Source organism: Hyperolius riggenbachi, chromosome 2 (assembly GCF_040937935.1).
Source record: "Hyperolius riggenbachi isolate aHypRig1 chromosome 2, aHypRig1.pri, whole genome shotgun sequence".
Taxonomy (NCBI): domain Eukaryota; kingdom Metazoa; phylum Chordata; class Amphibia; order Anura; family Hyperoliidae; genus Hyperolius; species Hyperolius riggenbachi.
Genome location: NC_090647.1, coordinates 453,584,239 through 453,597,719, shown reverse-complemented (window position 1 = coordinate 453,597,719; position 13,481 = coordinate 453,584,239). Strand labels below are relative to the sequence as shown.

The 13,481-nt window shown below is 45.3% G+C and overlaps 1 protein-coding gene across 1 annotated transcript in view; it reads right to left on the bottom strand.

The window, feature by feature from the left end:
• TP53I13 (tumor protein p53 inducible protein 13) overlaps positions 1–13,481 on the bottom strand; it is a 37,556-nt gene that overhangs the window by 3,341 nt on the left and 20,734 nt on the right. Inside the window, exons 5-8 of the mRNA XM_068265870.1 lie at positions 9,562–9,640; positions 7,052–7,180; positions 6,482–6,679; positions 1,681–2,587 (exon numbers count right to left, since the gene is read on the bottom strand). Of these exons, the coding sequence (XP_068121971.1) occupies positions 1,681–2,587; positions 6,482–6,679; positions 7,052–7,180; positions 9,562–9,640 (1,313 nt within the window). The remainder of the gene's footprint in view (positions 1–1,680; positions 2,588–6,481; positions 6,680–7,051; positions 7,181–9,561; positions 9,641–13,481) is intronic.

The window sequence follows — 13,481 nt, the reverse complement described above, 5'->3', positions numbered from 1 at the left end:
CGCAATACACACGTAAAAAGATGCGGATAGAATGCATAAAAATATACGCATATCTATAGGATTCAAATGGTGTGCCAGGCCCTCATCCTATAAAGCAGAACCCCTTTTGCCCCACAATGTCTACAAAAAGCAGGGGGACAGGATACACATAAAACTGTACAAAAATGGTCCCCAGAGAGTATCCCACCCCAAAACCCAAGCACAACAATATCCTGTTATATTCACCATACAAAATGTAGGTCATACTCTGTTTAACCCTCCATGGCCAATACTTGGGACTATTGGCCATGGAGGGTTAAACAGAGTACGACCAAAATTTCCCCTGAACAAGGACTATGGTGGTCTGAAACCGTGGCCCGTAGCCACTATACAGCTTTTTATTGTATGTTCTTTGAAGATCCAATAAAGTAAACTTTTGTAAAAGAGCTGTGCTAGATCATATTGGAAAAACATCTTTATATACTTTTTCTTATTTTTAAAGTGAACCTGAAGAGAAAAAACACACTTCAGGTTTAGAGTACCTATGTAGAGGGAAGGCTATAGATACCATTGAGCCGTCTCGCTCCGTCCGTTGTTCCAGTGCTGTCACCAGTTGAAGTTCTGCAACCAGCTGTGTCTTAGGTACTCTGTACAGTCTTCAGAATTTCTTGCATCCCCAAGTGCTTCCGAAGATGGGCACATCCATACTATGCATGCGTGAGCCAAGACTCACATGTGCAGTAGGGATCCGCTCGTCTTTGAAAGTACTCAGGGATGTTAGTACTTCCGAAACCAGGTCGAATAATTTCAACAGGGAACGGTGCTGGAACAACGGGACGGATCAAGGACCGGAAAGGCTCTGTTTCATCCAGAACCTTCCCTCTACATAGGTAAATATCTAATCTGCTGTGAGTTTCTTTAAAACTAAACCTATTATATTTAGGGACAGGTGTATAATTTTGAATAAACTGCCCCTACTCTTTATAGTGTATGAGTTCAAAATGCATTCATTAACAATTTGTATGAAACCTCGCACCTCTCCCTAAGATTATTTAATGCCTCTAGCAGATGAGCCTAGATTTTCCTATGTACCTCTTGGAAGGACTAAAGGTAGCCATACATCAGGTGACTTGTCGGCCGATCGACCATCCGATTCAGATTAATATAAATCGCATGAAAATTGGTGCTGCCAAGTGCAATGTGACCAATATTAGGCCAAAATTGGTCGCAGTCATCCGTCGGACATGCTGCACGATGTTGGGCTGGCCAGTTGTGTATGCGGTGGTAAAAACCAGCGATATGAGGACGAGCCGCAAAACTCCCAGCGCTGTTTATGTATGTATAAATATGTGTATGTGCATTTATACATTCCATGTCCTGTGTCGCAGTGCCAATCTTCTTCCGAATTCACCGCTGTTCCCATACACGCTGCTGGTCTAAGACGCCGGCATGCGCGCCGGTCGGCATATATAAGGAAGAGCGGTGGATTTGGAAAAGGATGGGCACCGCGACACAGGACAGGTGGGTTTTCGGTGTTTTACTTCCCTTCTGTGGAAACGTTTAGGTCCTCTTTAACAGTTCAGCTTCTTTTATCAGGCAGATTAGAAATTCAGACAAAAAAAAAAAAAAATCTGCTCACTATCCAAATCAATGTACTCACTTCACAGCGCACATCACAAAATGACCATTCAAGCAACTTACATGCTACAGTTTCCTTCTCCTCAGAGTGAGTCCCTGAGGCCCAATACAGGCTCTGGCTCTTTCTGAACTTCTTGTAGATTTGTGTGTACAGGACAGCAAAGGTGAGCAGGGAAAAGAGGAAGAGGACTGATGCAGCAGCCCAGGTAGCTTCCTGGGTGCGAGGAGTGGAGATGAAAACATCACTGGACTTCTGCTGCCCGGCACTCAGTCTCTGCTGAGCTTGGCCTGAAGCCTGGGCAGTGGCATCATGCTGGCAAACACACTCCTGTGTCTTTTGTCCCACTCCACCTGTTGCCAGCGTCTCAGGGCCGGGGGGTGAAAGCTCCTGCACAATTTCTTGGTGCTTTGCCTGTAGGTTAGCTGTTGGAGTTGTAACAATGTTCACGGCAACCTTTTCCAGTAAGAGAGCAGTAGTGTTGTATTTTTGTGTTACTCCTGTCTGTGGCAACTGTTCCTTAGTGCCTTCTTCAGTCTCCTTAGTTATGTTCCTTGTAATAAACTGTGTCCCATTAAGATCAGGCATGATGGGAGAAGTGTTCTCCGGAGCAGGTATAATTTTGTGTACTGGGAGCTCTGCCCCATGGACCTTGTTGTTCGCCTCGGTCTCTCTGCTATGGATGCTAGCTTTTACATCGTCAGGGTCTAAAGGTTGTGATGCACTGACAGTAGTTGCTGAAGTGAAGGACATTGGTGGAGAAGGCAGACCATTGGCCTGTGTAGTGACAGGATGGTTCTTAGTGGTGGTATATATTGCATGGCCAGGAAAAGGACTGGAGGAAATGTTGGTGTGGGCACGTGCTGATGCCACAACTTTTGTCGAAGGGCTAACAGGTAATGCTTTTCTTCTTCTCTTTTTCAGCAGGTGCCACAATGACCGACCTCCATGGATTAAAGAATGATCAACCATCTGAAAAGGGTTTAAAAAAAAACAACACAAAACTTCATATTAATAGTGCAAATTGTGTCAGATTTTACTGTTTTCCACAACAGTCCACTGTGCATCCTACTAAAGATTGAGATTTGTATAGGTTTCCTGGAAACTATTTAATGCATATTAAATAGTGTCCAAGAAACCTATACATAGCCTATGTCTACATAGTCCCCGTTTATCATTTAATAGTCAATGGAATAAGTGATTACAAATTTTAATATGCAATACATTATTTATCCACTAGATGGTAGTGGAGGATCAAGAATGGATTCGATTATTGTTCTCTTACCTAGGAGTCCTTAAAGAGACTCCGTAACAAAAATTGCATCCTGTTTTTTATCATCCTACAAGTTCCAAAAGCTATTCTAATGTGTTCTGGCTTACTGCAGCACTTTGTACTATCACAGTCTCTGTAATAAATCAACTTATCTCTCTCTTGTCAGACTTGTCAGCCTGTGTCTGGAAGGCTGCCAAGTTCTTCAGTGTTGTGGTTCTGCTATGAACTCCCCCTTCCAGGCCCCTCTATGCACACTGCCTGTGTGTTATTTAGATTAGAGCAGCTTCTCTCTTATCTTTTACAAGCTGGATAAATCGTCCTCTGAGCTGGCTGGGCTTTCACATAGTGAGGAATTATAGACAAGGGCAAAGCTGTTTGCAGGAAGAAAAGAGCAGCCTGAAACTTAAGTGCATGAGAGATGCAGGGGGAAAGAAACACACAAATGATCTCTTGAGATTTAAAAGGAAGGCTGTATACAGCCTGCTTGTGTGTGGATGTATTTTCTATGTGTGGACATACTGTACATCAACCTACTTCCTGTTTTGGTGGCCATTTTGTTTGTTTATAAACAAACTTTTTAAAACTGTTTTTAACCACTTTTAATGCTTCGGGAGCGGCGAAATTGTGACAGAGGGTAATAGGAGATGTCCCCTAACGCACTGGTATGTTTACTTTTATGTGATTTTAACAATACAGATTCTCTTTAAAGGGAACCATAGATGAACGATTCACACAAAATAAACTTATTGGTCTATAGCTTGTAAAGAATAAATGCTCTACCTGATAATTTCGCCACTCTGGTGTGCCTTTTTGAGTGTTTTTTATCCATTATTGCTCCAGGAAATATCCAATATGGCCGCCAGGTTATAAGCTGTTCTGGATGTGCTGTCTAGCCTCTATGAGACTATAGACAAGCAGGGCTGCAGCAGGCTTTCATCTGTGTGCTTTCAACTTTATTATTCTGGCATGCTGTGTGGCTGCCTGTAGGAAGGGTCTCTCATAGAAATGAAACTGCATACAGTAGATAATGACTGGCTGCACAATGCACACAGATACACTTGTCTGTTTCAGAGATTCTCTCTCAGCAGCAGCAGCCCCTCCTATGTCAACAGCTCTGAGTATGAAATTTGAGCCAGGAGGGGGCAGGCTTGGGCTTGAAAAGACTCCACAGAAGAGTGACTCAGCTATAATGATTCCAGGTCAAACCTAGACTGAATCAGTCCGTGGATTGTTATCACAGCTGATAACAAATTAGACTGAGAAGAATAAAACTAAAAGCATGATAGGCGTTTACTGTCATGTTCCCACTGATAAATGTAATAAAATACATGAGGGTGCTTCGTCTCTGGTTCTCTTTAAAGGGAACATAAAGGGACATTAAAGTGGATCCAAGATGAACTTTTATTAAATTGCAGAATTGTGTTCCTTACATATAGTTTATAGGGCATTCCTCAAGCCAAATACTTTTTTTTTATGTTGTTTTAATACTCCAATTCCCTATAAACTAAACAAGCCTCGCCCACAGCTTCTCCAAAACACCATGGAACTCAGACCCATGTAGCAAGGGCTTATGGGAGCTCAGTCTGGGCAGGAGGAGGGGGAGGTGTTACTAGCCAGAGATTTCAGAGGCAGAGGGGAGGGGGGGGGGGGGGGAGTGAATTTTTCACAGGCTGAGGGGTGGAGATGCAGTTGCAGATTACCTGTGTAATGATGACAAACAGAACATGGCCGCTCTCATTGTATCACAGGAATAAATACTCAAACTGTTGAAGCTGTATGCAGCCAGATTTGCTGTGTAAACTATCTAAAACTTTAGATAAGATATATAGACAAGTTACTTGTTATAGCTAGTTTTTCACCTCCGATCCGCTTTAAGGGCCCATTTCCACTAGACACGTTGCAATGCGGAAACCGCTCCGCATCGCAACGCAAGGAAACTGCAACCAATTCACTTCAATGGAGTAGTATCCATTGACGCGAATTTACCTATGCGATCTGGCACAATGCGACGAAGGGAAAATTATGAATAGAATGCTGCAGTTTTCCGCAGCACGCATCCGAGTCCCCGTAGCCGCCGACGGGAAGCCGCATGAAGCCACATCCAGTTGTACGGAAGACAACCAGGTGTCCTTGCGGCGGGATGCGAGGCGATGCGGCAATCACCTCGCATCCAAAACGCCAGTGGAAAAGGGGCCCTATGATTCTTCTTCCAGTGCCCTATAGTTGTCCTGGTCCCTTGCTGTCTTTCCGCTCTTCTCCTTTCAGCCATTATCCCCACTGAAAGCTGCATGTGCAGCCTTAGGCTTGTGCAGTTCGGAAAGTTGCAAGTGCACATGCGTCTAAGGCGCACACGCTCCAGGGCCATGCATACACAGTAGCCCATGACTGGTTTAGTCGGCCAGATTTCAGAAGGGCACAGCGGCTGAAGGGAGAAGAGCGGAAAGACCGCAAGTGACCAGGATGACTTCAGGAAGCTGGAAGAAGCCCTAGGTAAAATAAACTGGGGAGCTTACTTTCACTTTAGGTTACCATTAATGAGTTAGAATTCATCTTTAGGAGAATTGGAGCTCTAGTGGATTAATAATTTGCATGTTACCGGCAGCGGTGTGCACGGTAATAGCTACGCAATTTAACTGGAGTGGAGACACAGGAGGAGACAGTGTGTCCTACTAACGTGAGTTTGACAGATTGGCTGAACGTAGCAGTAGACGGCTGCAATGTTTGGTATGTGTGGGGGAGTGGCATGAGCCATACTGGTTGCACAATATACCGGGGGACACAGGAGATGGAGTGGAGGACAGAGAAAGACGGGGATGGAAGAGGACACAGGCAATGTAGGAGGATACAGAGGGACACAGGAAGACCAGGGTCCCCCCCATAGAGTTGCCTCTGAGCACAGCGGTTGTAGCACTACAATGTGATTTACTAAAACCTGCTACTGCATTTAAGGCAAGACCAGGGCTGTAGAGTCAGTTCAAAAATACTCAGATGCCAACTCCTCAGTTTAAGAAACCTCAAATTCCGACTCCAGGTACCCAAAATTGCTCCGACGCCTTCGTCTAATTCTTACTAGGACTGTGGAGTTTGTACAAAAATCATCCACTCCAGCTCAGACTCTTCAGTTTATCGAGGCCACTGACTGACTCCAGGTACCCAAAATTGCTCCGACTCCACCGCCCTGGACAAGACGACCAGCTTTTTGTAGGACCGGGCTAACCAAGATCTTAGCTGCACACAATGCATTTAGTACCTTCAGGGGAACATCAGAGTCTGTGGGAAAGGCCAGGGGTGTGCTACTGAACACGCTGCACTACAAGGGGAGGATGGCAAACCGAGGTTGCAGAAATGATGTGGAAAATCACACTGGCGATGGATTGATTGGAGACTGGCAGTAGGATTGACAGAAAGGAATAGTACTCTCAATTTATACTCAAAATTGGTTTTACTCGAGTATATGCGACACATCTAGCATCTGTAGCAGCTCTCATATTCTGCTGACTGCACTGAAAGAAGATCGCAGCACCCATATTTCCAAACACAGGTACACTTTAACACACACAAAAAAGAAAAAAATGGCAAGATTGTTTGCTTACCTGTAAAATTGATTCTTGACATAATCTTAGATCCGGTGACATTGTGGATGGTCTAATAAGCAAATGTTGATAGGTTGGATGATCTTGCCTTTCATAATGGTGTTCAGGGGAAAGGTTTTCTCTAAGCCAATGCCACAGCTCAGTCACATTTATGTGAGACATCTCCAGGGTGGAACACCAGGTGGCCAAGGCAATGGGCTGAAAGAAGAACACAAGGTGTTACCAAGGGGTGGCCACTTGTCTGTACTGTAGACACATGTTCCAGTGGGGTTAGAGCTGCCTGAGACCTACTCCTGTAAAATGTTGGAACTCGGTATAAACAGAATAGCACACTTTTGAATAAAATGTTTAATCAAAGATGTAGTATGCATGCTTCTGCAATGAATTACATATCTGGTTCTTATATAAAATAGTATGAATGCCATTGTGTGGAATACATCAGTATTCATTCCTTGACTCCCCATATAGTTAGCTTATAATGTCCAGGTTTGTCACAGATCTGCTTCATTTGTGGGGTCACAAACTAAAACATCAAGCAGCACTGTAGACTGAAAATAGGAGGCCTCTTACTCTGTCCCTGGAGAGGCTCGGGAGTGGAGTGATGATGTGTCTGGGGAAACAGCTTCTGGCCACATAGGATAAAGCATCCTTCAGCTGTGGGTCTACACATGGATGGTACAGGAAGGCCACACCTGCATGCTGGGAAAGAAACAAGTCACGTGATACAGATTAAAGCTGATCAAAAGTCATGGAGGAAAAATAAATAAATTAAAAAAAAAAAAAAAATCACATTACAAGATATCTATGCAAGGGAAACGATTTTCAGGTCTATTCACAATCAACTGTTCTGTTTACATTTAACTGGAAAGTGTACTGCAGTATATGGATATTCAGGGCAATGGGGTACCAGACATAAATGTGTCTCAGGGGAGCAGATATTGCTTGTTGTTTTCATACTCCCTTCAAGCAGCTGTTTCAAAGTCCCTCCACTGCCACTGGTCTGGGAGAAAACAAGATATCTCAAGTCCAACTTCACCTGCAACTTCTAAACTGCAAATATACATTACATGGGAGGCAGTAAATGGAGCAAACTGACTCTCCTCCTGGATAGGAGGAGCACAGTGAAAATCTCTGGTGGGAGGCTGGATGAAGGCAGAAGACCCTTTTTTGTGCTCCCGTGTGGCAGCAAAACAGAAGGAATGGTTAATAGCAGTGGTTCCCAACCTTTTCAGCACATGTACCCCTTTGTGGCTCAATCCCTGAGCCAATGTAGCTCCTATGATTTTTGTAAGCCTAAATTTCCTCCTAAAAATACACATAATGCAGCAGCGTTTCCCACAAAATACACATATTGTGACAGTGCCCCCCCCCCCCCCCTCCAAAAAAAAACATATTGTGGCAGTGTTACCCACAAAATATGCATAGTGGGATAGTTAATGGCCTCTTTAATCATCCAGCCTCGCTCCCCAGTTGTCATTACAGCAGCTCCAGCAGAAAATCTCCTGCACCGAGGGGCAGTTCAGGGCTACAGGAAAATGGCGGCCGGAGTCCAGCACTGGAGACACAAATAGACTCCAATGCTGGGCTTCGGACACCATTTTCCCATAGCCCTTCTGCTGCTCTGCCACCTAAACTCCTGCAGCTGTGCCAGACACCTCATTAACAAACCCCGGGCAAGATTTGCCATTTTGTAACAACATCTTGTCCGCATACAAGTCCCTCAGTATCCCCCAATACTGTGGTGATCCACAGTTACCATCCTGTTGCTATGGATCACCATACGGCATGTGCATAACCTGTCTGGCACTCGTGTCATCACCCACGATTTTGCATCAATTGACATTTGAGATTCCCATCTGTTCCCTGCGATTGGGGGATACTGAGGGACTTGTATGCGGACAAGCTGTTCCATCTTCATGCTGACATATGAACAACATATCTTTGGGACTCTTTTTCCTGGGGTGGGGGATGAGGACTGCAGCCTCATTACCCTGCATATTTGCTGCCTAGGGAGACCCGAACATTTGATTTTAAGGGGGGGGGGGGGGGGATTCTATTATTTTCATATTGTATCAAGTATTTATGATTAGCATAATTCAATTTAGGTTTTGAGTATTAATAAAGCCATTTTGTATTTTCTCATGCACCAAAGAGCCAATTCTCTCTTTTTTTGCATTTACTTATTCACATGTTGGCATGCTGCATGAAAATATGGTTATTATCATTTTTTGGGGGGGAATATTATAGTCTGGTTTGGTTCCCATTTACCATTTTCCAGAGTTGTTGTATATTTACACTTAAGCAGTTGGTACGCTTTTTTCTTTCTTCTCCATAGCAGTGCATTGTGAAAAAGATTTCAGTTAAAAACGCGTTAAGTGTGAACTGTGCCATTAGGAAACATGGGACTTACTTTCAAAAATCAGTTGTCCTTTCAGTTATAACTAAGAGCAACTGATTAAGGCCGCGTTCAAATTACAAACGCGGACGGGCACGCACAACGTAACCCGTACGAACGCACGCCATCCGCGTTTGTATGCGTTGCGTGGCTGATCCCATCACTGAAAAGTGAATGGGACAGCCACGCGTTTTGGCAAAAAATGCGTGCAGCATGCATTCCCGGACCGCACAGGTCCGGAACGCATGCAGTGTGAACATCAGACAGTGCACTCTATGCACTGTCTGATGTCGTGCGTGTCGGCCACCTGCACGCGTTTCCAAAACGCGTCTGGAAACGCGTTCAGTGTGAACGGGGCCTAAGTGTAAACGGGGCCTAATGCTGGGTACACACGTTGAGATTTCCCGCTCGAGTCGCGGTTCGATTATTTCAACATTGCTTGATTGGATTTCGATCGTTTTTGCCGTCGATTTTGCATACCTATCATGAAAAAAAACGATCGAAATCCAATCGAGCATGTTTGAAATAATCGTATCGAACCGTTCGATCCCACGAATCGAGCAGGAAAGCTCAACGTGTGTACCCAGCATAAGGCAGGCAGCAAACTGGAAGCAATGTAATTCAGTGCTACAGAAACAAAACAACTCTTTATAAATTCTTTAACAGACTGATTTGAAGCACTCACCAGGAGGTTGTGAAGCCATCGCTGGGGTGGACAGTAGACATATTCTCCATATTCAGCAGGTATCGGGCGATGTGCTCCACTACAAGCAAACAATATTGTTACTATTTACTAGTTATGTCACTGTATAAAATAAACCATAAATATGTAAACTGCTTTTCTCCAGTGATACAGTAAAATGAAAAAGAAAGAAAGAAAGAAATGATTTTAAAAACTAGTCAATGCTAACATATACAGTATAAGCTCTCAATTTCTCCCAATGTTGCATCTGTAACTACAAGGACGTTTCTCGTCCTTGGGTGCCCTCATCCCAGCCCTCCTATGAAGAATGTGCACTGGAAGCACCTGGGTCTGTGGAGCATGTTTTGAACAGGATGCTGTTGGTTTATGCCAGCAAGAATTCATACATGTTTAAACTTATTGCAAAACACTTGGGACTGTAAATGTATTCACTTGACAGTGAGTCACATGACTAAAGTCACTGTTCTGAAGCTCCTGAGAAACCCAAAAGGTACATTAAGTGGTGCCAAAATTGCCTGGACTGTTTACTACCGTATTTTTCGGAATATAAGACGCACTTTTTCTCCCCCAAAAATAGGAAGAAAAAGTGCCTGCGTCTTATATTCCAAAGGCAGGGAATCCCCGACTTCAGAACCGCCTGCCGATGCCAACCGCCGATCCGCCGCATTGTCGAGGACTCCCTGCCTTGTCCCCCTGTGTGGTCTGCCGGGTCCGCTCCCCCGGTAACAATAACTGCAGAGCAACTCACCTTTCTATGGATTCCAGTGCTGTGTGGTCTGCGGTATGGTCCTCTGCCTCCAGCATGTCAGCTACACCTGTAAATGAAAAGTTAGCGCAGAGACGCTCACCTACTCAGCGGCAGCAGCGGCGGTGGCAGCACGATCTGCAGACATCTGGTCCCGGGAGGCTTCCCCTAGTGAAGGCTCCTGCTAATGACTCATTGAGTCATGGGGAATGACTCATTGAATCATTAACAGGAGCCGTCACCAGGGGGAGCCGCGCAGCTTCCCCTAGAGACGGCTCCTGTGAATAATTCAATGAGTCATTCTTCATGACTCAATGAGTCATTAGCAGGAGCCGTCACTAGGGGAAGCCTCCCGGGACGAGATGTCTGCAGATCGTGCCGCCGCCGCTGAGTAGGTGAGTGTCTCTGCGCTAACTTTTCATTTACAGGTGTAGCTGACATGCTGGAGGAGGAGGACCACACAACAGACTACACAGCGCTGGAATCCATAGAAAGGCGAGTTGCTCTGCAGTTCTTCACGCCGGGGGAGAGCTCGACATGGGGGGGGGGCAGAGGACAGGGTGGGGACTGGGGGGGGGGCACACACATGGACATGCACAGGAGGGGGCACACACAGTAGGACAGGAGGGGGACACAGGGACTGGATGACCACACAGGGGGGGGGGGGGTGAAGGGGACTGGAAGACCACACAGGGGGGGGGTGAAGGGGACACAGAAACACACACAAGGAAGGCAGGAGGGGACACAGACACACACAGGGGGACAGGAGTGGACACAAGGGGCCTGGAGGACCACAGAGGGGGGCTGGAGGAGACACACAGGACATGAGGGGACACATGGGGCAAGAGGATCACACAAGGTGGCAGGAAGTTATGCCACACACAGGGGGACAGAAAGGGATACATAGTGGACAATGGGGAGAACATGTACTGTACAATACGCTCCTGGAATATGGACGCACCAGGTTTAGTATATACTGTATACATTTTTTTCCCCAGATTTTTGCCCTCTAAACCTAGGTGCGTCTTATATTCCAGAGCGTCTTATATTCCGAAAAATACGGTAATTCCATGGAGATACACTGGAGTATTGGAGTATTTACTGCTGCATTGTGCTATGCCCTAGGCTTACAGTGGGCTCTGACATGTAATTAATAGGCATCATTGCTATCTTAGGCAGGGCACTGTCACAGACAAGATGACAAAATATGGAAATTGTCAAACTTTTCACCAGGCCTGGAGCTTTCTGCACCTGCACAGTGGAGCGCATACGGCCGGACTGCGCCGACTGGTCAAATTACCGAGACCCGCGGTGGAAGATGCAGGTGGCGGAGAAATACGCAAGGGACCCATTAGCCTGAAGGGGGTTGGAGGAAGCCCCAGGTATGTATAATTATTTTCTTTTTTTATCTCAGGTACACTTTAAAAACAGACCCACAGCCCCTATCTCTTTAACCAGGGACTACCGTTACAATAGAGTACATGTATGATGGAATGCACATCTATGATCCCTTTTACTAAAAAAACAAAATTAGATCCATACTGATCAAGTACCGGTAACTACTGAACTGATCTACTAATAAACACAATATTATCCCTGCATGCATCTATAGGTCTTTACACAGGAATTATTCAATCATTGAAATTAGTTAGATTTACCCATAATAATCACCCACCAGGCAGACAGACTGGAGACAGCGATAACAGGAGGAGGTAACTCAAGTAATAGCCCAATAAAATAGCAGTAAAATGCTGGCTACATACTACTATAAGTTTTTTGTTTTTTTTTGTGTAATACAAAAGTGTAAGGTGGCCCATGGAAGTGGCACTGACTGTATTTATACAAAGGGAACCTGAGGCGGTTTGCCACTTGAAAAACAGAAATTTACTAACAAAGAGGAAGCCTCTGAATCCCACAGGCTTCCCACGTCCTTCTCCAGATCACCAACCTTTTGAAATTCGCACCCACGTGCTCCTTTCTTCATTTGCGAGCGAGGCCATGCTACACCTGTGCAAGATGGGCGTGCCCGCACATGAGGCTGAAGCTGCCCATATACAAGCAGCGTTGGCTTTATGCACAAGCACACCAGTACTATCGCAGGTACAGTACGGCCACACTCAGGTATGAAGAGGACCAGGGCCACATAACATTTATTGTTGCGTATGTTTTGGGGGTCCAGCAATTGTAGGGGCCGGTAAGCCTCTACAGGATCCAGAGGCCTCCCCCTTTTCAGGTAACACTTCTGTACTTAAAAGTATCACGCACTTTTTTTTTTTTCTTCTTTTAATACGGTCTCAGATACTCTGTGCTACCTGAGCCTTATAAATCTGTATCATTATTAAATGAAGGTGTCAGATTGTTGCTGGGGTGCTGCAGTGTGTCTGAATTGGTTTACATGGCAGTTAGTGCACCCAGATCTATCAGGCTTTACACATAAATCCACTACACAAATAGAGAAAAGCCTGGAGAGAAGCATGGAAGGTTTTGTGGCATTGCTTGGTGGCGAAAAAGCCTTCAAATCAGTCAAACGGGGATATTGTGAAATGCTTCAGCAAATGGGGATATATAGCGAAACCCTGGGGTAAATCATTTGAGACAAAAGTATTGCATGGATTACCGGTAAATTGCTGCATCACAAACCTAGCAGTAGGATCTATACAAACAAAAGACAGGAACAACATTTTTCAGCTATAGTATTAGCTTTGTCACTGCCTGGGCGCACAATTGCTTTCAAATTCACAAATTACTAGCAATTGAACTGATAATCATAGACCGCTGCGTTTAATGGCAGTGCGTGCAAAAGTCGGGGTAGTTAAATCTGCACTGTGTCAGGCTTGTGCAACCACAAACCCAGCATAGATTGGACTACGGGTGGTCCACAAGTGTTTAAATAGACCCAGAGATGAAGAAAGGGGCCTTTTTATTACTTACCCGGGGCTTCCTCCAGCCCCGTAAGCATGGATACGTCCCTCGCCGTCCTCCCGCAGTCCTCCGTTCAGCCACAATCAACCCCCAGTACTCAGCTCAGTCTGAGTGACGTCAGCTGGGGTCTCCTGCGCTTGCGCAGAAGGTCCACGCATGCATAGAAGGCCCCCTGCTGACGTCACTGAGCCAAATACCGGAGAAGACTGCGGCTTAATGGATACACGCAAGAGGA